Source organism: Alosa sapidissima, chromosome 5 (assembly GCF_018492685.1).
Source record: "Alosa sapidissima isolate fAloSap1 chromosome 5, fAloSap1.pri, whole genome shotgun sequence".
NCBI classification, from domain to species: Eukaryota; Metazoa; Chordata; class Actinopteri; order Clupeiformes; family Clupeidae; genus Alosa; species Alosa sapidissima.
Genome location: NC_055961.1, coordinates 30,827,357 through 30,855,343, shown reverse-complemented (window position 1 = coordinate 30,855,343; position 27,987 = coordinate 30,827,357). Strand labels below are relative to the sequence as shown.

Below are 27,987 nucleotides of genomic sequence, written 5' to 3'. Positions count from 1 at the left end.
TTTGTGTATACCCAAGTACATTTAAAAAAGTACAAATTCATATATTCCTTTTTTCCTGAGTGGATATCTTTATTGTTCACTCATTATGCTGTTGTTGTATTTTGGAATAAAAATATACAGTAATATACATCTATACAGGTGTATAAAAGTTGTATTTAACAGGTGACTACATATTACGGAAGTTACATTCTATATATATATGACTAATTGGTAACTGATTGGTAAGACTTAACTCTATAGATTTAGTATGTCTTCAAGCAGGAGGATTATGCTGGTGAAACCCATGTAGTACCATGTCAAATTTGATAAAAAGGATAATTGAAATCCAATGTATATAAGTTGAACATATAACAATATTTTGCATTTGCATAAAGCAGAGCACTGAAAAATCCCTTCTGTTAGCCATTACATTTGGACCAGTGTAATACCTTACTTAAGATACTTGAGCAAGATACTACTTAAAACTAAGTCTTTGTGCCTTCCTACACAGCACACTTCACAATTACTCACAAACCGCAAGTAGTAAGTAAACATCCATCCAATGCAGGTATTTCCTCTACATTTATGAGGTACCAAACGCTAATACAACTCAAATTTCTAAAGTGCACATTTACAAATAACTCTGAAAAACTGACAAAACACTGTAGAACTAAGGCACTGCATCAGCTGCTGTTGGTCAGAATAAGACATGATACGTTTTTTTTTCCTAAAACGGCAAAAATGCTGAGTCCTCTAAATATGACTATACTATGCAGCATCACTTATGCAAAGATAACAGGCTAAATCCAAGTGCCTCCAGGGCCACTTGGTTTCTGGGTAAAAACTCTAACATTGTCAAGCAGTAGTACTCTGTGTAAAGGTATTTTCCAGCTGCAACTGTAAGACCAATGTGGATCTCATAATGTTGCAGAAAACCTGAAAGGAAACCAAGTATCTGTATCTCATCTGGTGACTGCAGATGTTCATTCATAAGAGTGTATATAAAAAAGCATATTATAAACCTGAAAAAATATCATGCCCGTATATGAGTGCAATTATATCAGGTTATATATGTTTTTGCTTGTTTGATTTTGTATGCTATAGGTTGAATGTGGGACACATAGCACATACAAGAACAGATCATGGGCAGAGACCCACATTATGAAGCACCTTGCCATTTTCCTTGTCAAAAATGTATTTGCCTTATTTATCATACACAACTTTTCACTGAATCGGCACAATTGTTTCCATGACGTTACAGAAAACTTTCTTCAATTTCAGGTGTGTCCGAGGCTTCCTCCTGTTGCCCTTCTTGTCCTGCACTCATTCCATCCTCTGTGTTGGGAATACATGGTTCCTCTGCCACGTTGGGAATCCAGGGTTCCTCTGCCACGTTGGGAATCCAGGGTTCCTCTGCAGCGTTGGGAGGACAAGGTTCCCCAATTGGTTCTTCATTTTGAGGATTTTGTACGGGTGAGGGAACTTGTTCCACTTCCTCTGAAGGGATTGCATTATCATGGACAGCTGGCTCCTCTGGGGCAAGGCACACTTCCACAACAATGGCCTCAGGCAAACTCACGGACGCGGTGCTGGTGTTGTCCTCAGGAGTCTGGGGGCTGGTGAAAGAGGACATGGTGAGGAAGTGGGCAGATGACACTGAAGGCCACTGAATGACTGTTTTTTCAGAACAACCAATGCCTCCACATATCAACACATTTTCCAAAGAATTTCCTCAATAATTGACCTGTATATTTTCTTTGAAAATCAATCAAGGCGAGACCTCTCCGGTGCAGTGAAATTGAATAAACCAATCACATGCAACCAGTGTTAAATTCTGATCTATCTATCTATCTTTTTTATTAATTAACTTTGGCCTGACTCTGTGCGCATGCACTGTCGGCAAAATATGCTGTCAAACTTGCACCCTTAGTCTCTGCTTTATGACTATGGCTTGATGTATTAGACACAGCAAAACAAGTTACACTGGAAAAACATGAGATATTTGCGATGAGTAATTCTCTGACATATTTATATTTTAAATATTACATTTGTGTCTATATATATATATGTGTGTGTGTGTGTGTGTGTGTGTGTGTGTGTGTGTGTGTGTGTGTGTATTATATACATATTATCATGCTAGACAAAAAACAGTAAAAATAAAGGGAGCAAAACAGAAGAAGAGAGTGTCACTCTGTTGTCATGACAGCCCTTTACCTTGAGGTGCTCTGCGTGGCGGTATCCTCTAGCTCACAGGCTCCATCACTGTTGATGTCGGGGATGGGGACGATGTACTCGCTGAAGACTTTAGTGCCCGCCTGGCCCGTCTCCTCCTCCCCGTGCGGTTCAAGCCTTGGAGCGCCCCCATCTGCAGAGTTCGCCACAGGCTGTGCCGGTTTGCTGCGCAGCACAGCAGGGTGGTCGCTCTTCAAAAAGTTTTCGTTCACCTGATAGTACCTCTGCAAGAGTGGTTCATGTTCGCTCGTGTTAATCAAAGAGGGTATTTTGCAATGTGATTTGCAACTCAGTCCAAATGTAATTTAAATGTGATTCATATTACATTTGTTGACACTTTTATCCAAAAGCAACTTACAAATGAGGAGTAACATTCAAGCTACTGTGCCATAAGAGACCTTAGATTAACAACAAATAATATTACCTTGTAAATGTAAAAGTGTTGTGTCTTGTATGGAATCATAAGGTGAACACTGTACCTTTTTGTAACTGTCCGCTACCATGTTTCCCAAAGAGTGTCCAAGAAGAGAGAATGGGGGTCTTTTCTCAAACTTCTCATTCCAGCACTTGCACATAATCTCATATCTGTCAAATAAAACATACCCCCGTGATAAATAACAGACCATTTATCATTCATTTCAATGTAATTTAAGAGGAAATGCCTTGTGCACATGATCTCTTTAAGGAGTGACTAAACCCAAATCCATAACTACTCTCTCACCCAAAACGTCCTACTGTCAGGTCAAAACTAAGCTTTTCACTCAAAACCATTAAATCTTGCTGAAAAAAAGATTTGCCTTCAGACATGGCACACGTAGGCTACAAACATTCAAACACATACAACAGAGTTCCCCAAATGGCGGCCCGCAAGAAAGTGGCCCGCGCAGACATGTGTGTGTATGTTTGGCACGCGCGGACAAGAATGACAGTGTATTACAGTAATAGAGAATCCTCACTGCCTACTGTTGTGGAGCATTGAATCTGTCCACATTGATTCCGTTAAATACGTCATATTTCTCATTCAAAATAGCAGAGTAACGTGAGTGACAGAACTAAAATGGAAATGGGGCATCCGACAAAGGGTCTGCTCTCGCATTGCATCACGCTGCACACACCACAGCACACCACCACCTTCTTCACGTCACATATTCCAATTGAAAACAATGTAGCCTAGCCGGATTTTATCGCAAATGCGTGCTCCCATCGCATGAAGGACTTGGTGAAAAAATCACTGTCAGATTTTAACGAGGTAAATGATAAGGCATTTAATTTTGCTTTAGCAATGTGGCAAACACCGTTACACAAATGCAGCACACTGGCAACATTACAGTAACTTTACTGTAACATGCAAGCTGTAAAACAACGTATTCAAATCAACAACGCTAGAATTGATACTTCTCTTTTAATGGCAGGCCTTAGCCTAGAAATCTAAACGCACCCTAGCGGCAGCAAATTAGCCTACATTTGCTGCCAGGGTTAGTCTAGCAACTCTCCGTTGGCTTGTGAGCTCAAAAAATTAAACTTCTATCAGGCCAATCAAATCGAGAGTCGTTAGGCGGGCTTAACATAATGATTGATGGCAGAGTTGCAACGGTTTGGCTTGAATTCCCTGCTACTTGAAAACAAATAAGATAATATTGCTGTTGGCGAACAGTGTGACACGAATTAAGCTTTTATTATAAGTTGCCAAAAGTTTGAACTAGCCAACTAGCTTCGCTGGTGGGAAACACATGGGACTAGCGCTGTCCTATTGCATGCAGAGGGAATTTGAAAGACAACCGATTATCCCGCCCCTCGGACTGAGTACTGCAAACGGTGAGTGCCCAGACCCTACATTTTAATGTGGGTCTGGCTCGTCAGGCTAGGCAGGCCTATCATTTACATATAATCATGGCAGGTGTGTAAGGATTTATCTTAGCCTACCTTTTATTTGAACAACCAGTGAATTCCAGCTGATTGTAATGGTGCCCTTTTATAGCAGCTACATGTATGTTTGTGTATAAAAGTCAAGCAAGATAAATAATGAATAAAATAAAACGTGACATGGTTAAATAACTTGTGATCTAACACAATCTAGCAAGGTAACAAGTGCAGAATCACATAAAGCTAAAGGATTTGGGTATGGCAACAATGAAATCTACTGTAACCAAACTATTCAACAGTATCCATTCTGAAATCTTTATTAATATCATTATCTCTGAACGCACTATGGCACAGTCCTTTTTTATGGGTTGTTTTCACATCCATTATCTTACATATTTTGAAGAGATGGAGATATTTTGATTGAGATATTTTGGAGATTTTTGCTGAAATTTTAACAACTTAAGATTCTGATACCATCCTTGCAACATTCTGGACACTGTCCCCTTGCAAAATCCTGGATACCATCCTCACAAAATCTTGCTAGGATGGAATCAGAATCATAAGTTGTTGAAATTGCACCATGTAAAGGGTTTCCTAGATCCCATCACACATAAAGTTGGTCCTTTGAAGGAGAGATGTTAACTAATGGCGAGTCATCTCCGCAAGACGTCATTGATCTGAATGTTTTTTGTGGGCCATAGACTATGATGGCGCAATGTGATGAACTAGCCCTCTTTAGACATTTCTGAGGTTACTAACTTGGGCCTGGCCAAGTTCAGGGAGTCAATGAGGCTAGAGAGGGTCAATGTCTTGGCTGAACGTACACAAACGCACCCATTCCCAGCGGCGGGTCATCGTTGTGAATCGAGAACCACAGTTGGCAGTGGGTAGTTTCCCCTCGATGCCGACAGGTCCACTTGCAGCACACCTGTCCTATACTTCCCCCACAACCTGGGCATTCAGGTGCCATTCTGACTGGTGCGGGCGGCCTGTAGACAGCAAGTCCACACCAGTGATCTGCGCACCTGGTAAATGTATTGCTCATATCAATAACAGATGTGTGCACATCCATAACAGCAATCTCCTCGCCAGGTGACAGAGCCATGGAGAGCATAATCCACCTTCGTGGTTGATGTATGCTACCATCGCTGTGCATTTAAAGCATTCTAGAGCATTTATGTGGAAGCATCTTTGTCCTTTCCTCCACACTTATGAAGCGAGATGTCTGTGGTCACAACGCGTCTGCAACTGTTCTCTGTGAATACTTGGCAACTGTCGCAATGAGGGCTGTGGTATACGTGTTCCAACTGGTTAACTGCAAGTGAACTTGACTGAAAGAGAGTGTAAGGTTATGAATATAACCTTGGTTCTCGGAAAAAGAATAAGAGAAGTTAACCCTTTCTAGCCTTATTGATTCCGTAAACTTGGCCAGAATGTCTAAAAGAGGAATAGTTTATTGCGGTGCACCCTCATAGGGCCTGTTTACATTTGTTTTTAGAAGGCGTCTTGGGTGGTACGATCACAAGTGGTCAGCTGAGACACAAAGCTGTTTACACATATCCAAGGTGTTCAGCCAAAGACGTTTGCTCTCCACTAGATTTCACTATTGCCATCGTCACATTCATTACAACTCCCATTGTCCGGGACACATCACAACACATTAGCATTTACAATAAAAAATATATGTGGTCAAATGCTTTTGAGACCACCTCGGTAAGTGGTTTGACTGGTCGAATCATAATGTAACTTTGTATTTGTTTACACTAAGTCTTGTATTTAGAACTGACCACTTGTGATTGAATTGTGAGACGGGTAATTGGAGATTGGATCAGACCGATGATGTCCCATTGGTTAACATCTCGTGTTCTTCTTCAGATATTCATACACTAATACATTGCACTTTTTTTACCTAACCTGAGGTTCTGATTGGTGTGTGAACAATTCTGACTTGTAGTGTTTCCAGCAGGAGAATTGTGTGCTGATTAGATTAGAGAGTTGTGAATAATGACATTGAATGGCAGTGCTTTCTAAATGAGAATATAGTGCAGGAACATATTTTTGCTGCAAACGTTCAAAACATTTGAATCATGTGTGAAAACAGTGTTTATATTTTGGGAAAATGTGTCTGTCTTTTGGTAAATGCTTTTGATTTTTTAGTTCATAATAATGCTAATAGTATTTAAACTGTCAAGAAAACCTGTAATGCAAAGGGTAAAGTGTGATGAATATGAAAGCAAAGCCCATGATGACAACCTTCAAGATCATATTTAACATCATGACTAATGTAAAAGGTGCTGAAAATTAATGGACTCCTGCTGGAGAAAAATAAATAAAAATGAAGTTGTTGGGGTCTTACATTTCATCAGTAGCATGCGTGGGTCGGGTCATTCTGTAGCCCCTCTTTAAGGCGTTGTAGAATTGCTCATTCATCGGGATGTCAGGGTAAGGTGTTCCTCCTTGAGTAAAGCAGTGCAACACAACAGAGTGTCATGAACAACATGAGTGACATGAAATGTGTCCAGGCATCGAATGGAAATAGTACACGTGACAACATTTTCTTTACAAGTCAAGCCTTGCTATCAAATACAGTTATGAGATTTACTGTAAGTTGGGAGAAACAGAAGAGAAACTTTGAATAATGCAGAAACTGAAAGCATGTAGTCAAACATTCAAAGCATGTTAAAGGAAGTGCAAGCAATAACTTGCTGTCTCGCTTCATGCTTTCTGCAGGGTGATCTCACATTGTGAATAGCTAACTTAATCAAGCATCTTGATGTCTATTTGAAAAAAAGTGGCAAATAAACATATAGGCCTACATGTAAAATAAAAAAGGCATACATAAGCAGGGACGTGCCTTCTCAACTCACGTTGCCCTTCTGCAGAGGTGGAAAGTAACAAAATACATTTACTCACGTTACTGTATTGAGTAGTTTTTCTGTGTATTTTGTATTTTTTAAGTAGTTTATAAAATCGGTATTTTAAATTTTACTTGATTACATTTTGAGTGAAGTATTGTACTTCGCTACATCAAAAATCCCATCTGTTACATGAGTAAAAAAAAAAAGTTAAGACTAACGAAAACAGAAAGGGAGAGAAAAGAAATTGCGCCCTAAACCACTAGCCTAGTGATAATGAACAGCATGTAGGCTAGCCTACAACAGGACATGAATCAAGCTGGCGCCATGCAGTCTTTCTGAAAGTGATGGAGATGGAGCTGGATCACGAGATGCATCAGATTACATGTGTATGTATTTTCCGCTATTTCAATGAGTTGTCTCAGTTCGTTTTAGCGCTAATGATTGCGGAGATATTCAAGCAAACACCATGGAATTTCGTGTTTTGACGTTTGTGCTCACCTTTCTTTGGAAATAAGTTTATTACCAGTTGTTTCCCCTAATTTTAATGTCTCTCTCTTTTTCCTGTTTTGGCCTTTGTTTTTGGTAACCTGACTTGGCTTTCTTGGAGAAAGGCATTGCACCAGCAGAACAACAATTAGCGGTCCACTAGGCCTACTAGCGATGCTCACCTTAATAAACAAAAGATAGACTACCTTATGAATCGTGCAGGCGGACTAAACCATTTAGCTCTTTAGCAAGGGAGAGTGAGTGACCTTAGACAGTTTTCACTATGTTGTATTCAAAATCCAGTCAGTCAAACTTTAAATTTCGTCTGACATTCATTTTGACATTTAATTTGGAAGTTAAAATATTCAGGTAAAATAAATATAGGTGGAAATAAGTATTGAACGCTTAAATGTTTTTTCAGTAATTAGCCTAAACTTCCGGTGAGTCTATTTGAAAATTTCACCACACATTATATCAACACATATAAAAAATCCAAACATAAGAGTTATGTGTAATAAAGTGGAATGACACAGGAAAAAAGTATTGAACATGCCTAGTGAAATTTCTTCAATACTTTGTGGAAAAGCCTTTGTTTGTAATGACAGCTTCAAGACATTTCCTGTATGACAAAACGTATTAGTCGCAGTATCAGGTGTGATTTTGGCCCATTGTTCTAAACAGATTCCAGGGGTCCCTCTTGTGAATCCTGATCTTTAGTTTTTTCCAGAACTGTTTAATTGAATTGAATTGAATTGGCTGCCTTCAAGTCTTTCTGGAGCTTTCTCTGAGTGGTCCTTGGCTCTTGGAATTGACTATCCTTCTGACTCCCTGGTCAGAAATATTGCGAGGAGATCCTATGCATGGCCGGTTGATGATGCAGTGATGTTCCTTCCACTTGCAGATAATGGCTCCCATGCTGCTTACTGGAAGATTCTGAAGTTTTGAAATGCATCTGTAACCAGTTTCATTGATATGTTTTGCAACAATAAGGTTGCAAAGGTCTTGGGAGAGCTTTTTGCTTTTATCCATCATGAAATGTTTCTTGTGTGACACCTTGGTAATGAAAAACCTTTTTATAGCCCATCAATATGTAGGCTACTAACCAAGCTTATATTAATTTGCACAGATAGAAAGGATAACTACTCTCTAACTACTTACAGATTCCAGCTCGTTCCTTCCCTTTCCTTGCCTTAGTGCTTTTTCTTAGCGTGTTCAATACTTTTTCCCTGTGTTATTCCACTTCATTACACATGACTCTACTTATGGAGTTGTTTGGATTTTTTATGTGTGGATTACGTATTATTGGGGCCCTATACTTCCCACTTTCCCCGCCAGTTCGATGGCCTTTAATCTGCTGAACCTTCTGCTCGTTTCCAAATATAAAAAAACTCCATTGGCCTGCCTGCCTCAGCTGCCTGTGTGGGGCTTTTCAGTTGTGCTGGATTACTGTTCACTGCAAAGTGACCAAGGATGAGTGCAACTAACTTTGAAAATCAACTACTGCTCAAACTTAAAGGAGAATTCCGGTGATTTTTCACATTTTTCACATTTCTCAACGTCACCGAGTACTGTCGGTATGAACAAAACTGAAACAATCGGTTTTACCTAGCTGGAGTTGCTGCAGCTACAGCGCTACACACTGGGAGCATGAACATGGCTGCCGTAGCTGCTGGCTGCAGCAACTTGAGCTAGGACCAAAGTCCTTTTAGGCAAGTACTTCCACTCGGCGGCCATATTGCACCGCTTTTTGAGCACTTATCGGGCATCTATTTCGTCAGAAATGCGTGTGCGCAAGGCTTCACAACACCAATCTTGCTCCAGCGGCGAGATCACAACAGATGATTGTCACGATGTCTTCACAGCACACCACATGATTGGCTCAATGTATTCACAACACACCACATGATTGGCTCAATGTATTCACATGTCGACGTTTGGCCGCGGAAGGGTTGTGATATGTGTAGACAAACCAACCCCATGCATTACTATGGAGGATTTTTTGAGTGCTGTATCTCCTCATTAGAAAGTCTCTGGTAAAACTGGTTGTTCTGGTACCCCACCCCCCCCCCCCCCCAAAAAAAAAAAAAAAACTTTTATTTTTGTATTAAATACTTTTACTTAAAGTACATTTTAAATGAACTACTTTTTACTTTTACTTGAGTGCATTTTCAGATCGGTATTTTAACTTGTACTTGAGTAATATTTCATCAAAGTATTGGTACTTTTACTTGAGTACAATATTTTCGTACTTTTTCCACCTCTGCCCTTCTGAGGGGAAAGAAAAATAGGCCTAAATAAATAAATGTAGGCCTAGAAAAAAAAAAATCGCAAAGCCTCACTCACTTCCATTCGAGCACCGAAAGTCAGTAGCCTAGGGGAAGGGCAAACTCTGTTTATGTGGGCACCTGAGCTGAGCCTGCATGAGCGGCAGCGGCCCTAGAAGGAGATTGTCGCGGTTGTCGGGTGAGACGACTCAACGTTGTCGGAAAAGGTGAGTTTGTAACGAACGAACGATCATCATCATCAAGTTTATGAAATAAATTAAAATCTTCATAAATCCAGACTGAGTTTGTCACTTTTAGCCTAAATAATCAGACAGATAGTTTGCAGACAAGCAGCACGTTATCACATAGCCTAGGCTAGGCCTACTATTTTTTTCGTAGGCATTAGACAAACTAAGCTACATGTCTGCTGATAGTTAGTTTCTCACATATAGTTTTAGCAAGAAGAATGAATGATGGATGTAATGCATCACATTAATTATTTTATTCAAAATAGTTAAATGCCTAAATCCTATCACTATTTTAGTAGGCTATTGTTTGAAGGCAAGATGCCCACTGAAAAGAGGCGGATTCAGGAGAGGGAGAGGGAGAGACAATTCAGGGAGGCAGCAAAGGGCAGCACATCACTGCAGGGTTGGCTGCGAAAAAGCCAACCAGCAGGTGAGACAGAGACTTTGCACTCAGTAGTTAAGGTGATTGAGTGCTGTATTTCAGTGTTTTACTTCTTTGTGTATATATATTAATAAAGACCCTGTTATTCTCAGTCCTTCATATAGGCCTACGTGGATTTCTATGCAACGTCACGAAAACATGCGTGCGCAACTTAGAGGCAGAAAGCACCATAGAACAGCACAGAGCAGTGCTGTCCATGAAAAGAATAAAATGAGTTTTTGTGTTGAAAACTGCACCAATTCGAAATCACGATGGTTAGAGAATGTTAAATATGTTCAATACCCCTAACGGAATGCATGTCTTCGCCAAAAATGACAAAATACGATGTTATATTAAAATGCAAATGAACGGCAAACTCTGAATTATAGTCTGAAATGAGATGTTATTATCATTGAGACAACAAGGGTATACAAAAAATCTGATTGTAGCTTACAGCAGCGCGCGCATCGAGTTTTGCTAGTTTTGTTGGTAAATGTATGCCGTGTATAGCCTGTGAGTTTTTTTTGTTTTGTTCGGGGGGCTTTTTTCAGGTCAGAGCAACTGCCCCTCAAAATTCCTGTGCACGTCCCTGTACATAAGAAATAACTGAAGATGACTCTAGCCATTGATGTTATATTAATGATAGAAGAGGCCTGCATAGAGGTCTTTTTACGTGCCTAGTGTGAAGATTTCCCACAGCAGGATGCCAAAAGACCAAACGTCACTCATCCCAGTGTACAAGTTCTGGAAGATGCTCTCCGGAGCCATCCACTTCAGGGGCAGGAACGTCTGCAGCCATAAAGACACCAACAACACAATTACTGAGAATCACACAGAGCACAGAATGTAAACAAGGGCTAAGACAGCCTCTACCCTTCTTCAGCCCCTGGTCCGTTAAGTCCAGGGTGTAGTTTCATATCCCCTTCTTCCCCACCACAAACACCAAACCCTAGAAACCTCTGTGGAAAGGGAATCTGCTGGCCAGGCCAGACCTCCTCCATCTCACCACATCTCTGGCAGCAGAGGACCGGAAATGCAGCCATTGAAATGCGTCATAACTGAACCAGTCCAACATAAACATTTCTCTATTTATATTCCAAAAATATTCAAAGGCAAAGAACAGCACATTTGAGAAAAAGGATGGGATGGTGTTGTCTACGAAGTTAGCTGTTGTTTTTCAACAATAGATACCTTGAGGTTGAGTAGCCTTTAACTACTACTGAGGATTAACTTTGTGGAAAAGCCATATGTTATACTAGGATTATGGACTCACATTGCCTTTAGAGACGTAGTTGGAATCATTCATGACGTCTCTCGCTAGCCCAAAGTCACAGATCTTCACAAGCTTCCCTTCACAGATCAACACGTTTCTGGCAGCAAGGTCACGGTGAACACACTGCTCACACACACACAGGGACATAAACAACACTGTTACACTCCAGCACACACTCATAGCAGAAAGGATAGGATGCACATCATTCTCAATCCAAATCCAGGTCCATTTGTCTCGCTCAGTATGGTGAGTATGCATTTGACACAAAATGTTGAAAGTGAAAGTAGCTTGGGATTTACTGTTTCAAGTACATTTTTGGATGCCAGGAATTCCATTCCTTTGACCACTTGGAAGCCAAAGCCCACCAGGTCCATGTAAGTCAGAATGGGTGAATCACTGATCGCCAGGGACCTCTCTTGGCCTACACAGAAAGAGATTAATAAATCATGATTAAAAAATAAATTCATTCATTAATTTTTGAGAAAACAAAAAACATCCAAAAATGTATCTTGGCATCTTCTGCATCTCACAGCACTAACCACACTCCAAATTCTTGTTATTATTTCTTTTCATGACCCAGAACAGCTGTGCAAGTTATATGGTGCATTACTTGTTGACATTAGAAATATTACAGATACGTGTCAAAAAGAAAAAAAAAAGAAAAAACATCTCTTTTGGTGTAAGCCAAGTTGTCTTTCAAAATCATAAAGAGGAATATGGTCAGCATCTGGTCCGTCTGAGTGTTGAAATTCACCCAATGACTTCAAGACACAGTAGGTCTGGGCTGTGGCTTTGTAAAGGTTTGCCATCTCTTCCACACTGTTTATTACTAGTTGCTACAGGGAGGTGAAGAAGGGGAAGTATCATGAGACTGTTCTCCAAATGAAACGCAACATTAGACTGTTTGCACACTACATTTTTCTGTCACCTTGTCCAGTAATTGTTCTGTCCTGTTATTACTATGTAGCTTTTAATTTCATTTTTTGTGGGAGATTAAAAGAAGATCAAATATAGAGAAGGCTTGTAATGCTGCATGAATAGATGCACTTTCACTCAAATTCACCCATACAGTTTACCTTGCCCCTGGTAGTTGTCTTGTTGGTAGGGTGTTTCATAAACTGACGGTTCAATGTCTGCATATTTGATATTATCACTTAGTTCTTGCATAGGCACATATTCCAGTGAGTCCTCCTTGGTCATGTCCATGTAGCCCCCATCAGACTCACTACAGGACACATACAGAAACATACAGCAGCATACAGATCAGTCCTCTGACTCTAGGTACGCTGGCTTTTTGATACTAGTTCAGCCGTGTAAATGCTCAGGACAAACATCTTTACAGTAAATTGTGATTTTAACATCTTTAAAGAAGCATGTAAGCTATACTTCATATAGACAAACACTAGTATGCAAGATACACTGATGTAAAGTAATATCATATTTCACTTTGAACTCAGTCTACAAAAAGCTGGTGTTTATTTAAAACTAGAAACTCATATAGCTTCTCTTGCCTTTTGCCCTGAGTGTTGCCGGCACTATCGGCATTCTCTCGGCACATTTCGGTGTCCCTGCGGTTCTTGTCGGTGTAGTACTGTAGGAAGGTGTGCTTGTTACGGTGAAGGTAGTCCACCAGGTCACCATAGCGACAGTACTCAGTTATGAGGTAGATAGGACCTTGGATGCAAACAAGAGAACCAAGAGAACTATTCAGGATGCACATTTAGGAGCAAACCCATTGTAAACCTAGATTGATTATGCTAGGTTATTATTACAACAGGCCATTGGCACATAGTATTACATAAAATGTTTTCTATTTTTCTAAAATTTTGAGGAACATATATATATATATATATGTGTGTGTGTGTGTGTGTCTGTGTGTGTGTGTGTGTGTGTGTGTGTGTCTGTGTGTGTGACTTGTGTTGGTTTATGCCCACCTCGCTTTGTGCATGCACCCAGCAGATTGACAATATTTACATGGGGCCCCAAGTGACTCATAATCTTGAGTTCAGAAATCAGAGCCTGAGTCTCACTTCTCCTTGCTGTAGCTGTGAGTGGAACACAGAAACAACAGGAAGAGGGGTGTCATTATCTGATGTCAAAGCCATTCCGTGTCATAGGCAAGACATGCAGAGATTGGAGATGTGCTCAGGGCCAGGTTGAACACTCACACTTCAGCATCTTCACGGCCACTTTAGTGCTGGACTGGGAGTGGCCCAGGCCGTACGCAGTGGCCTCAACAACCCTGCCGAAGGCCCCGGACCCCAGAGTGTGACCTGAAATAACAACGCATGATAGCGCACCACAATCCAGTTTATCAGTAACACACAAGCATTTTGTAGTTGTCCAATTATGGGAAAACACTTTGTTTGTTGGCCCAATATTAATCAATACAAATACAAAATACAAATTCTAAAAATATGTACTTGAAATGAATTACTTGCTCAAATTCAAAGTTATGAAACTGTTGTAGACGTATTCTTACCCAGCACAAGGCTGTCACGGGGTATTTCCCAAACGGAATCATAAGGTAGAGCCATAGGGTCCATGTATTTGTACTCATGGCCATCGGAACTCACAGACTCAATCACCTTCCATCGGATCTCATAGCGAGGTTTCTGAGTGCAAATATGTGCTTTTAGGCACTGTGTGCACCATGCAATAACATGATCTATAACCTACAGTATGACCTATAACCTATGTTTATCACATAGTATTAATGTCTATTAGGCACATATTAGCCAAAGGGGTTCATATTCACATACTAATTTATCACATAATCATTTATCATTTTTTAAAAAAAAAACACAGAGCAGTCTGATAAAATCACAATTTTCCATCACATTACATTACAAAGTGATTCTGAAATATTCCGTAAGGGGGTCATCGTCTGTAAACATTCCTTGACCTTACAAAAACATTCCAGCCCACTTATCAAAATGTGGAGCTGATGATGGATATCTGGCATGCAATATGAAGGAACGCCAGCCATGAAGTCTGTCAGGGGGCTGAGATCTGTGTAAGATAAGGATGAATGGATCATTACCTTCCTCCAAACAGCAATTAAGATGATAAGGAAAATGACTGCAATGACCACCAAGGCCAGAACTGCAGCCATCACAGCTACTTGAGAGGAAAGAGCTGCAGACACACAGACGACAGCTGGAGTTACATGTATGTACAGGAAATATAAACACATAAACATATACATATACATATAAAACATATATATAACATCTAAACATACAGTACTGTATGCAGACACAAACACAGTATATAACATAACATGTAGCTATGTACCTGTTACCATTCATCCAATCGGAAGATATAACCAAGTTTGTTATATGTTAACCAAGTTTATGTGATAATGAAGGGAATGCACAGCACACTTACAGTTAGACACTAGTTTGATGTCCCAGGCTCTGCGGCCTCGGTCGTTTCGAGCCTCACACCGCACTGACATGATGTCGCCCAAGCGCTGGAATGTCACCACGCTGCGCACACGGCTCTTGCCACGGCCGGTCACCTCGGTGACGTTCGTCTGGATGTCGACGTTTTCAGGGTCATGGATAAGAATCTGCCAAGGGGTTGTTTTATTGCTGCACCTGGAGCAAGCATTGCAAATATGACAGCCATGTAACTAAAACAAACACATGCAACTTCATATATTTCTAAAATTGTTTTAGAAAACACTATTCACATAAATAATAACTATCTGAGCTTTATTTTAAAACATAAACTAGGCTACATACTGTATACTATACTATGTGAAACAGGGTCTTGCGGCTATCTTGCTTCATCAGTATTACCCAAATCTGTTTACTGGTGACATGCATGCTGTGCTGACCTCTAGAGGAGCCCATTTGAAGTTTGGATATTTGTGTTCAACGTAAAAGCCCCAGTCAGATTCCTGTGCTGTGCTGTGCTGTGCTGTGCTGTGCTGTGCTGTGTTGTTCTGTGCTGTGCTGTGCTGTGCTGTGCTGTGCTGTGTTGTTCTGTGCTGTGCTGTGCTGTGCTGTGCTGTGCTGTGCTGTGTTGTTCTGTGCTGTGCTGTGCTGTGCTGTGCTGTGTTGTTCTGTGTTGTGCTGTGCTGTGCTGTGTTGTTCTGTGCTGTGCTGTGCTGTGCTGTGCTGTGCTGTGCTGTGTTGTTCTGTGCTGTGCTGTGCTGTGCTGTGTTGTGCTGTGCTGTGCTGTGCTGTGTTGTTCTGTGCTGTGCTGTGCTGTGCTGTGCTGTGCTGTGCTGTGTTGTTCTGTGCTGTGCTGTGCTGTGCTGTGCTGTGCTGTGTTGTTCTGTGCTGTGCTGTGCTGTGCTGTGTTGTTCTGTGCTGTGCTGTGCTGTGCTGTGCTGTGCTGTGCTGTGCTGTGTTGTTCTGTGCTGTGCTGTGCTGTGCTGTACTGTGCTGTGCTGTACTGTGCTGTGCTGTGCTGTACTGTGCTGTGCTTACCTCTGTGAGCTGTGACAGCTGTACCAGTGGATGGTGGGCGTGGGGACCCCCTCGGCGGAGCATAGCACCCCGTGCCCTTTGTCCATGTTAATGTCTGACAGTTCCTTGATCTGGGGCGGTGCTGCAGACACGCAGAACACACAGAAAGAACGGGCTTTTACTTTCAAGCCATAAGGACACATCTTACTGCGATCACTGTATTTGACTATTTTCTTCACCTGCCCAGGGGGAAAGCAGATGGAAATTAGCTGGTAGCTAAAACTGGTACAAACCATTTGTACTTTTTCAGTGATTACTGCATCTTGTACATGGTCCCTGAACATGGTCCCTGAACAATATCCACTATAGGCCTATGAACATTAATTTTACATTAATTACATATGTCTTTTCAGTGCAATCAGTCATCATTCGGTGACTTTACTTCATTTGAATATCTGTGTGCATGCATTAAGTCTTCTCCTCAGATTTTATTACTGACAATTTACAGGCCTCCAAAACATTCAGCTAAAGTTTTTCTTGAAGAGCTAGGTGAACTGCTATCAGTTGTTTGCATAGAGTATGACTGTCTTATTATATCAGGGGATCTAAACTTGCATGTGGATAATCCTGAAAACAATTATGCCAAGGAATTCATTGCACTAATCGATACTTTCTCCCTAACACAGCATGTACAGGGGCCAACACACTCCCTCGGCCATACCCTCGACCTTGTTATCACAAAGGGTCTCGATGTCTCTACAGCTGTTAAAGACCTGGCCTTATCTGATCATTTTTGCGTGTTCTTTGATGTGTCTATGTCCCCACACACTCAAAACACAGCTATGATGGTAAAAAGGAGAATCATAAATGATCAGACAAGTGCTCTCTTTGAGCAAGCACTTTCACTAAAGTCAAGTCAACTGTCAGACTCTGAAGACTTATTTGATCACTTTAATGCAAAAATGGCAAACATTATGGATGACATTGCTCCATTACAATTCAAGAAAGTTAAGGACAAACAGAAAGCACCATGGAGGCAAAATCCAGCAGTTAAACTTCTAAAAAGAGAGTGTAGGAAGACTGAAAGAAAATGGCGTAAATACAAACTTCAGATCCACTATGAAATCCATAAAGAGATGCTCCGCACATATAACTCTGAAATATGCAAAGCAAGACAGTCTTTCTTTTCTAACATTATCAATAGTTCAAATAACACTCGTATTCTATTTTCAACTGTTGATAAGTTAACAAATCCCCCCTCACAATTAGCGCCTGAACTTCTCTCAACTAATAAATGCAATGAGTTTTCATCTTTTTTTAAAGGTAAAATTGACAAAATCAGACTCAACATATCTGCTCAATTACAAATTCAACAACCTGAACTTCCAGCAACAAACAGAGGGAAACTAAACTTGATGTCAGAGTTCAGCTTGATAGACTACGAAACACTTGAAAAAACGGTACAGAATCTCAGCCCTTCCACATGTGTCTTAGACACTCTGCCTACCAATTTCTTCAAAACTGTTTTTCACCTCATAGCGGCGGATGTCCTTCAAATTGTAAATGTATCATTGCTGTCTGGCACTTTTCCTAAGTCACTGAAAACAGCTGTTGTAAAGCCACTTCTCAAGAAGAATAACCTGGATGCCTCCATGCTAAACAATTACAGGCCCATATCCAATCTACCTTTTATTGGCAAAATTATTGAAAAAGTAGTCTTTAATCAATTAACCACCTTCCTAACATCAAATGGGTATTTTGATTACTTTCAGTCTGGTTTTCGGGCAAATCACAGCACTGAAACAGCTCTCATTAAAGTTTCCAATGACATACGCCTCAACACAGATTCAGGTAAAACATCAGTCCTAGTGCTACTGGACCTTAGTGCAGCATTTGACACTGTTGATCACAATATTTTACTACACAGACTAGAACACTGGGTTGGATTTACAGGCATAGTTATCAGCTGGCTAAAATCATATCTACAAGAAAGGAGCTTCTTTGTTGCCATCGGAAACTGTACCTCAACACCAACGTCCTTGACCTGTGGTGTTCCCCAGGGGTCGATCTTGGGGCCACTATTATTCAACCTCTATATGCTCCCACTTGGACAAATCATTCAAAATAATTTGATTTCATATCATAGCTATGCAGATGACACACAAATTTACTTAGCTCTATCACCAAACAACTATGGTCCTCTTGAATCTATGTGTCAGTGTATAGAACAAATCAACACCTGGATGTCTCAAAATTTTCTTCAGCTGAACAAAGAAAAAACTGAAGTAATTATATTTGGTAAAAATGAGGAAAGACTTAGGGTTGCCACTCTCCTTGACACAAAAGGGTTGAAGGCAAAGGATACTGTTAAAAACCTTGGTGTATTAATTGACAGTGATCTAAATTTCAACAGCCACATGAAAGCGATAACTAAATCAGCTTTTTACCACCTCAAAAATATTGTCAAACTCAGAGGGCTGATGTCAAAACATGACTTAGAAAAACTCATTCATGCATTTATCTCCAGCAGGGTTGATTACTGCAATGGACTGTTCACAGGCCTTCCTAAAAAGACTATTAAACAGCTTCAGGTGATACAAAATGCAGCAGCTAGGACTCTAACAAAAACTAAAAGAACTGACCACATTACTCCAATTCTTAAGTCCTTGCACTGGCTTCCAGTAAGTCACAGAATTGACTTTAAAGCACTATTGCTTGTTTATAAATCAGTAAATGGAGCAGGACCTAAATACTTGTCAGACATGCTTCAGCAGTACACACCTTCTCGTCCTCTCAGGTCCCAGGTGAAAAACCTGCTAGTAAAACCTACAGTTAGAACTAAACATGGTGAAGCAGCTTTTAGCTAACTGCGGCTAACTGTGCCGAGTTACAAATTCTGAATCTGCCTCGATAATTATTCTACTTTGTCTTTTATTAGTTTTTTTACTACTTTTGCCTTTGTTTTTGCTTACTAATTATTCTTTATTTTTAAATGATTTTACCTTGTGTTTTATGTTTTCTTTTTATTATGATCTTTACCTTTTAACTATTCTTTGACTATATTGCCCTTCTATGCTTTTATTTGTTATTATCGTTTGGTTTTGTTTATGTAAAGCACATTGAATGACCTCTGTGTATGAAATGTGCTATATAAATAAACTTGACTTGACTTGACTTGACTTGACATATAACATTCATGTGGACTGGTTGTGCAAATACAGTGCATTAAAGCTCACCTTTGACCTGCACTTCAAAGGTTACCTCCTTGGAATCATCCTCATTTGTGACACTGACTTTGTAGAGGCCATTCTGCTCCATTCGGACTCTCACTAGAGTCAGAACACTCACATAACTGCCCAGAGAAACCACAAAACATATGCTAATCAATCACTCTCTTTGTTAGAACAAGTTAAAAGCAAAAACTTTTAACTGATGACCACAGCAAGTTTTTGCTCCACCATCAAAGAAAGGGAAATGAAGTTACCTGGTGCCATGCACTTTCCTTGTGTCGACTGTCACAGAGTCTGAGAGTGTGAGAGTCTCGTTGTCTTTGGTCCAGATCACTTGAGGATCTGGGTACGCCTCAATGGGCACGTAGAGTTCCACATTCTCATTGAGCTGGGCTGAGATGTTTACCTCAAGATCTACATCCAGTCGAACATAGCCTCTGTCTAAAGAGCAAGACAACTCAGATCAAGTACACGTACAGCATAGATCATCGTAGATCATCATCATCTATATGTGTGTCAGAGCTCATACTCTACTACTATATTGTTTCATGTATTCTCTCTGTGTTATATATTGTTTTATTTTTTTAATGATTTAATTATTGTACTATCTTACTGATGTGAATGCAAGAAAAGAAAGAAAAGACACAGTAACTAAAAAAGAGAAGAGTATGCTAATTAAAAAAGAAATCCCTGAAAGAGGTTTTCTGGTACTTAATGACTAGGCATCAGAGCTCACGTAATACTGTGATGGTAATGTTGTCCGTTCCTGTGTGACCCTCCATGGTGTCCTGGACACGGCACACGTAGTTGCCCGAGTCCTGAAGAGTGACGTTGGGGATGGTCAGGCAGGAACGTAGACTGTCTCGACTGGGCAGGAAATCCGTCAGTGGCTCAAGTGTTTTCTGTCAGAGGTTGAAGAAACAATGAACAAGTTAAGTACACCTCAGCTGTTCTCTAACTACTGTACACACTCACACTCAGTGTGTTTTGACCTCTAACCAGAGCATGTGTGCAATCATATAGGGCACTGGCCATCTGATGTGCATCTCTTTTATTGGCCGATTTTGTTGTTTACTGTAATTTGTTTGTTCATCTGTCTGTGCTAGGCTTGGGTACGTTGGTGAGTCACGCCGCTCCAGGCCAGCACATAATTGTTTTTGTTTTTCTTTGTTTGTCAACTCAGGGCATTGCTGTAAATGAGCTTAATGCTCAGTCAATTTCCCCTGAATAAACAACGGTTGATGATAGTGAGGATATATTTGTATATGGAAACAAACTACAGCTCTGGAAAGAATTAAGAGGCCACTGCAAAATTCTTCTCTGATGTTACTATTTATAGCTATGTGTTTGAGTAAAATGAAGAAATTAATTAAGTTTTGTTTTATTCTATCAACTACTGACAACGTTTCTCCCAAATTCCCCCCAAAAATATTGTCATTGAGAGCATTTATTTGCAGAAAATTACAAATGGTGCGTTTTCAGACCTCAAATAATGCAAAGAAAACAAGTTCATATTCATTTCTAAATAACACAATACTAATGTTTTAACTTACCGGTAGTCAGAAATCAATATTTGGTGGAATAACCCTGATTGTCAATCACAGCTTTCATGCTTGGCATGCTCTCCACCAGTCTTTAACATTGCTGTTGGGTGACTTTATGCCACTCCTGGTGCAAAAACTTTAGCAGCTCAGCTTTGTTTGATGACTTGTGACCATCCATCTTCCTCTTGATCACATTCCAGAGGTTTTCAATGGGGTTCAGGTCTGGAGATTGGGCTGGCCATGACAGGGTCTTGATCTGGTAGTCCTTCATCCACACCTTGATTGACTTAGCTGTGAGGCATGGATCATTGTCCTGAGGATTGTTTTTTTCCAGCAGAGTTGGGGAACATTGTCAGAGCAGAAGTTTTCTTCAAGGATAACCTTGTACGTAGCTTGATTCATGCGTCCTTCGCAAAGATGAATCTGCCTGATTCCAGCCTTGCTGAAGCACCCCCAGATCATCACCGTTTTCCCACTAAATTTCACAGTGAGTGCGAGACACTGTGACTTGTAGGCCTCTTCAGGTCTCCGTCTAACCATTGGATGACCAGGTGTCGGTCAAAATTGAAAATTGACTCATCAGAGAAGATGACCTTACTCCAGTCCCCAATGGCCCAATCCTTTTGGTCTTTTGCAAACCTCAGCCTGGCTCTTTTTTGCTTCTCCATTGATGAAGGGCTTTTTTCTAGCTTTACACGACTTGAGCCCTGCCCCTAGCCTTTTTCGAACCGTTCTCGCCTTGCACTTTACCCCAGCTTCTTCTTACCATTCTTTTTGTAGATCACTTGATGTCATCCTACGGATGCTAAGTGACATTCGAATGAGTTGACGGTCATCCCGGTCAGTGGAGTGTTTTTTGCCCTCGGCCGTTATGTTTCTTTGTTGTCCCCAATGTCTGCTGCTTGACCTTGTTCTTATGAACCACCGTCTTAGACATTTTAAGGATGGAAGCAACCGGAAGCTCACTGTATCCCTCTGCCAGTAAAGCCACTTTTCCTCAACTCTTTTGGCATGGTCAATAGTTATTTAAACGTATTTTCCTTTTGAGGTACTACTAGCACTATTTTTGCCATCCAGCTGGACCTATTGCAAGAGGATAGTGATGACCACAGCAGTATTATTTTTTCTACTTTTCCTTGTTAAATAACATTTGGCTCAGGTGATCACCTAATCAGTACCTCATTAATAGAATGAGGTGTGCTTATGTTGGAATTCAACAGACACTGGAATGGAATGGCTGTCATGTAGAGAAAAAGCTGCAGTGGTCTCTTAATTTTTTCCAGAGCTGTATATGTTAACATATACGGAAACTACTATCTATCTATTAACTGACTTACACAAGGCCAATAAACACATATTTTTGTTAGTAATGATTTTGTACTGTAAGCACTGTGCAACATTATGTTTGTTTACCAACCTCCTCTCGCGGATAGTCCCACACAAAGAACACGATCTCTGCTCCTTTCACTGTGCAGTTCACCATGAGTGCCTCGCCTTCTTTTACCACAGTCTTAGAAGCCGTTATGTAGGCCTCCATGCTCTGTGGAACTAGAATAAAATTTTAAAGAGGCTTCTTATTTCTAATACAAACATATAAATACAGCAATATCAATGTTCTTTGTAGATGCATTATGTGATATGTTGTAATGTGGTCATGAGTGTTGTTATGTTGACATGAATGCTGTTATGAAGTCATGAATGTGCCTCACTCCAGTACTTCACCGACCTACGATGCTGAAGACGTAGAAGACGCGGGACTCCTTCTCCTGGCCGTCCAGATGCCCTCTGCAGATGTAGGAGGAGTCGTTGAGGGCGGCGGTGAAGCCCTCGCTAGGCCGGTAGCGCCCCTGGACCACCGTCTGGCTGGTCTTCTCGTACAGGGTGACGCTGATGCGAGGGTCCGTGACCACGCAGGGGATGGTGCCCTCCTCGCCCTCCTTCATCACCAGCGATGACGCCATGGAACCGAACCATACCTCAGGGTCTACGGCAAGCAGGATGAGGCAACGGAGGGGTTCACACCGTTCAATGGAGCTACTGAACTCATTTTGCATGTAGTCGTTTATTTAGATGTATTGAATGCTATGGTCTGTCTGAAGCTATAGGCTTACAACACAACATTTCTGTTTAACAGTAATGGTAAAAGCAATGTGTTTGTGTGTGTGTGTGTGTGTGTGTGTGTGTGTGTGTCCTAAAAACACTGTACATATATACTTTTCATTTCCGTCTGGCCGTGCGTGTATGTACTACCTGGCACAAACACAGAGACCTCCTTGGCCTCGTGTGCGGCCTGCTCCTCACACACATACAGCCCTGTGTGCATCCACGTGACGTTGGTCAGCCGCAGCACGCTGGACGTGCCCTGGTCCTCCACCTCCACGCCATCCAGCTCTAGGGTGAAGTCGTACGGCATCCTCCACGTCACCTCGGTCCAGCCGGAGCACACCACCTCCAGGGACGAGTTAGCAGCCAGGATCACCTCCGCATTACTGGGGGAGATCTCAAGGGGCCATCCACCTGGGCAGAACTGCAATAACACTGATGAAGAGAGAGAGTGAGAGAGAGAGAGAGAGAGAGAGAGAGAGAGAATGAACATTGAACCTATTTTAAGTCAAACAACATTAAGGGTTTCATTTTAACTTTTAATTGCTTTCCTACAGGAGATGAGGAAGCCGGTGATCACCTATTTATTTCATGCACCAATTTAGTTAATTGAGGCAGCATTTTAATATGAAGTGTCTTCACTTCACTTGTACGCAGACCTTACCTGCAAAGAAGAGCCCAAACACCTTGTCTCTGTAGCTCCTCATTGTGCAGAGTTGATTGATAAAGGATTATCCTGTAACAACAAACTATGTTGTCAATGTTGTTGTTACACATGCTTACCTATTTAAGAATGCCTGGAAAAAACCAAGAGATTCTGTTAAAATGGGTTTGCAATGGCCATGGCAGTAGTCATGCAATAAGGACAATGTTTTGCATTCTTTCAAAAAAGATGGATGGGCAATAAAAATGCAGACTTCGCTTCCAGCGCATTCTGTGGCCATCTTTCCAGCTCCGAGGTTTGATGAGCCATTCGACACCCAGAGCAAAAGATGGGCCCTTTGAATTATACGGAACTCTGTGTGTGATGTTTTTAAAGGGGAGAGGAGGGGGGCAGAGAGAACCCCAGCTCTGGAAGCAATTAAAGCAGATCAAAGAACACAAAGCACAAAGAGAGAGGGAGAGAGAGAAAGAGAAGAGATAAAGAGAGAGGGAGAGAGAGTGAGCAAGAGAAGAGACAATGGTGGTGGTGTAGGAACATGGAGTGGTTCGGTCAGCGCTCAAAGAGCATTTGGTGTTTGGAGCATCTAAGATACTGTCTGGCCGCCAACTCCACCACTCAAAGGCATCTGGGTAAAGGCCGCCCCAGCTGGGGCTTGTCTCTGCATTCATAACACACATATTGAATTGCCTGGAACTCTTTAGCATTCCGTGTGAGTATCTCCAAAAACCTGAGGAGAATGCTGGTGGACACTGACTGGACACTACAGCCTGCTATTCATTTCACTGCATGCTGTTTTAAATCTCCATTGCCTCCACTGAACAAGTAGACAGTAGAATTCAAGTTCACACCACAATTAGTGTTTTTCAAATATTCAGAGAAGTAAATCTGTAAAGACTATTTAGAAAAGGTACTCTTTGTGAGGATTTCTGTCCCAATGTGGACCATTATTCTTTCCCCTACCTTTTAGTTCATGAGTAAAACTGTGGTCCTGCATTCTTTTTATTTTGCTGGAAAAAAGGGGGGGGCCTGGCTCCTTTGGCTTCTTTGAAACTGGTATAATCCAGACCGGACAGCTAACAGTGTGTGGAGCCAAAGATGTCAGGGATGCCGTCCAGCGTTTCATGAAAGCTCTCCGAGCAGACGGGGCACTAGTGGGAGGACCTGCAGACAAAACCTCACCACTTTCACTGCTGTGTGACTGTTTTGTAAATCTATGGAAGCTCCTGGCTGCCTCCTCACAAAATGTTTTACTAGGGAACAGTTGACATCCGAGCCTCCGGCCTTTTGTGCCAGCAGGAGAAGTGCGTCTATGCACATGACATTTTCCCTGGCATACTCTGATAGATTCAGTTAATTCTGAAGAGCTCTTCTTTGATATACTAAAACACCAGAAGACTGCAGTATGGCACATGAAGCTGCTTTTGCAGCCAAATCGTTTGTCTAAGAACACTTTCAGTCTGCAAACGAAATGAGACCGATTACTCCAGTGGTCGACACCACCAAACATTTGGAATGTAGCAAAACTGCAAATAAACACTTAGTTATTCAGTGCAGAGCAAAAGTTCACTCTAACGAACCCTTCATTTCCTGATATGACATAAAGAAACAAGGCATATGTTATTGAAATGGCATGAAAAAAAAATAAAACACACACACAAACACACACACACACGCAAACACACACGCACACACACACGCACACTCATACGCACACACAAACGCACACACACACACACACACACACACACACACACACACACACACACACACACACACACACACAAACACACACACACACACACACACACACACACACACACACACACACAAACACACACACACACAAACACACACATCCTGCCCCAAATACATGCAAGTGAGGATTAGCTCACAGTCCAAATAAAGCGCACTCTCTCAGGCACATAACAAAAACAAACATTTGGGCCAAGATCACTTTGAAATATTGTAGAAGACTGTGTGGGACCAACATATTAATTCAAAAACATTCCCACAGCAAATTGCTGTCATGTCTGGTGTGATGCTTTAGATGGGAAAAACCCTGAGTTGGTACAGGTTTTCACAAGTTCAGGGAACTTGACCAAATAGGCAAGCTGGTGTTGTTTTTATGTGGGCGTACAAATGACTAACTAGATTGAAAAGCAGACCACTGACCTAGCATGCCCCGGCACGTTATGACAGCCTGAAGTAAGCAAAACTATGCTCGACTTCAGCTGCTGGACAGGCCAGCTTCAGGCAGACCGGCGGCAGATGCTTTTGTTTGATGACTCAGGCATGTTCCTCATCACTATCTGGCCATGACTCAATGGGGACTTTTCAGCAGAGCTTTGTTTTGCTTTATTCTGGGTAAATTATGCTTAGTAATGGCATTCTCTATGTCTCCCCCAGAGAAGCAGGCGGCTGTCCTGAGGCTGAGATCAACTTAGTTCACGAACGTTCCATAGCGGCCAGGATACAGCGTATCACCATAGAGGACTTGCAATCAGTTTAGTCTATATATGGATGCTGTCAGCATCACTAACAGGTAGCACTTGCTAGAGCTCCCATGTGAATGATACAGTAACGACATTCACTGCATTGCTATATCCTCTAGGATCTACACCAGCCACACCAACACTGAGAACAGACACACCTACTAAAAGACAAACGTAAATTGGTGCAGCAAACAAATCGCCTGTTATGTAACTGTATGGCAAATTCGAATCATGTCACAACCTCTGGTGTTTTCAGTGGTCAGACTCAAAAGCTAACTGTGGTAGGCTCTTACAGCAGCCATCTGTTTTTACACTCCAACACAAAGCATTTGAAGGCATTTTGGATGTGGTTTCCATAAAAAAAAAGTCACAGACTGCATAAGCGCCTCAATGGTCTTGCCAGAAAGTCCCTGCTCTGAAAATAAAATACAAGGGGCAGGTTTTTTTTTTTATTATTATTATTCTTTCTATTTACACAACTTTCCAATTTCATTTCCACAAAGAAGCCTGTACGTCCTGTGATGGAGAAGTTGGATCTTTGTGTAAACATGGAGCCAGCAGGAGCCTGAAACCCCAGCGCTCCCAATCTGTTAGTGCAATTAAAAATGTCACTGGTCATGGCAGCGACCAGCCCCAGCGAGTGAGAAGGAAGACGCACTCTTCTGCCCTGGCACTGGTAGCAATCACACACTCTTCGCGTAGACACTCAATGCTTTGCATTGACTGGTCTTGCAACCTTTTACAATTTGGTCTGCATACAGTATGTGCGTGAAACAACAGTTCTTCCATCAAATCACAACAATGAATAACATGAGAGATTATATAGATGGGAGGGAGAGAGAGAGAGAGAAAGAAAGAGAGAGAGAAAGAGGTAAAGAGGGAAAATAAGATTTAACACACCTCTTGCATGAAGTACCTCAAAATCTGGTCTGCAGGGCTGCAAAAGTGAGCTCTGCAAGTCGCAAGTCGGTTTAGTGTCTTCCTGTTCACTGCAGGGACCGTCTGGAAATCTCAACAGTGCGAAGAATCACCAAAGTTCTCAGAATGCGGACAAAGGTGTGAGCACAAAACGGACAAAGGTGTGAGCACAAAAGCAACAAAGCTACATTTTCCACCAAACTAACCATACATGCTTCCTTCAAAAACAAACAAAAAAATACAAATACAAATAGGTCACAAACAGATGGACGTGTCTCAGTTGAATGCAAGTCTCCTGTAACTCTCACAAATGAGATTGCTTTGCCCCAGTTTGATAGGGAGAGGCAGACATACGTCTTGCTTTCAGGGTGTGCAGCTCTGCTGAAAAAGCTCTCTCTCTCTCTCTCTCTCTCTCTCTCTTGCAGAGACTGCCTGCATCTGTTTTCAATCTTGGCTTCCCCCCCTTATTTTTCCTTTCCCGACTCAGGATGTGAGTGGATGGCTAGAAAATTCATGGCTCTCGCCAGCAGCTGAGTTAGGGCTTTCTATTTATTTGTGGGATTTTTGGGGGCAGAAAGGGGCAGAAAAGGGAGACTGAGAAGGGGGAGGATGAAGAAGAAGTAGGAGGGAGAGAAGCTGTATAAGTAAAAGGAGGCACTGGAGGAATCTAAATGGATTTCCAATCAAATAAATCCGTTTGTCTCATCTGCAGACTCGTGAGGCATTGGTGGAAATAGGCACATTGCTACAGGAAATGCACAGACAGAAATGCTGGTGCTGGAGATAAGGTTTATCAGGGAATGTTGCACAGAATGTTGTACAACATCAGGGAATGTTGTACAGAACAGATCACAATTCCAGCAGGGAAATCTGGACACCAAGGCTCAGTATGTGCTTTACAGAGGAAATACCGACAAAATATCTGCGCTTGTGACAGAGAGTCTCTATTGATTTAAACAAGTCCTCAAGGACCTATCAATCCTATGAACAT

General features: G+C 41.5%; 1 protein-coding gene and 1 long non-coding RNA gene across 2 annotated transcripts; one reads left to right on the top strand and one right to left on the bottom strand.

Annotated features, from left to right (window-relative positions):
- Positions 1–44: 44 nt before the first annotated feature.
- On the bottom strand, positions 45–27,428 carry LOC121709602 (platelet-derived growth factor receptor beta-like). The gene is made up of 23 exons (XM_042093109.1): positions 26,979–27,428; positions 23,587–23,658; positions 23,070–23,357; positions 22,546–22,803; positions 22,237–22,367; positions 20,012–20,177; positions 19,530–19,716; positions 19,282–19,397; positions 16,067–16,187; positions 15,015–15,226; positions 14,668–14,762; positions 14,107–14,239; positions 13,793–13,897; positions 13,559–13,669; positions 13,136–13,298; positions 12,701–12,849; positions 11,936–12,045; positions 11,625–11,747; positions 11,029–11,140; positions 6,431–6,530; positions 2,691–2,796; positions 2,194–2,435; positions 45–1,595 (listed from the first exon to the last, which is right to left on the bottom strand). Exons 2-23 carry the CDS (start codon positions 23,627–23,629, stop codon positions 1,235–1,237), a joined length of 3,432 nt encoding a protein of 1,143 aa, XP_041949043.1. The 5' UTR covers positions 23,630–23,658; positions 26,979–27,428; the 3' UTR covers positions 45–1,234.
- LOC121709603 lies at positions 9,721–22,824 on the top strand. The gene is made up of 3 exons (XR_006031994.1): positions 9,721–9,913; positions 16,468–16,477; positions 22,814–22,824. It is a non-coding gene; the product is annotated as an uncharacterized LOC121709603 (long non-coding RNA).
- Positions 27,429–27,987: the final 559 nt, after the last annotated feature.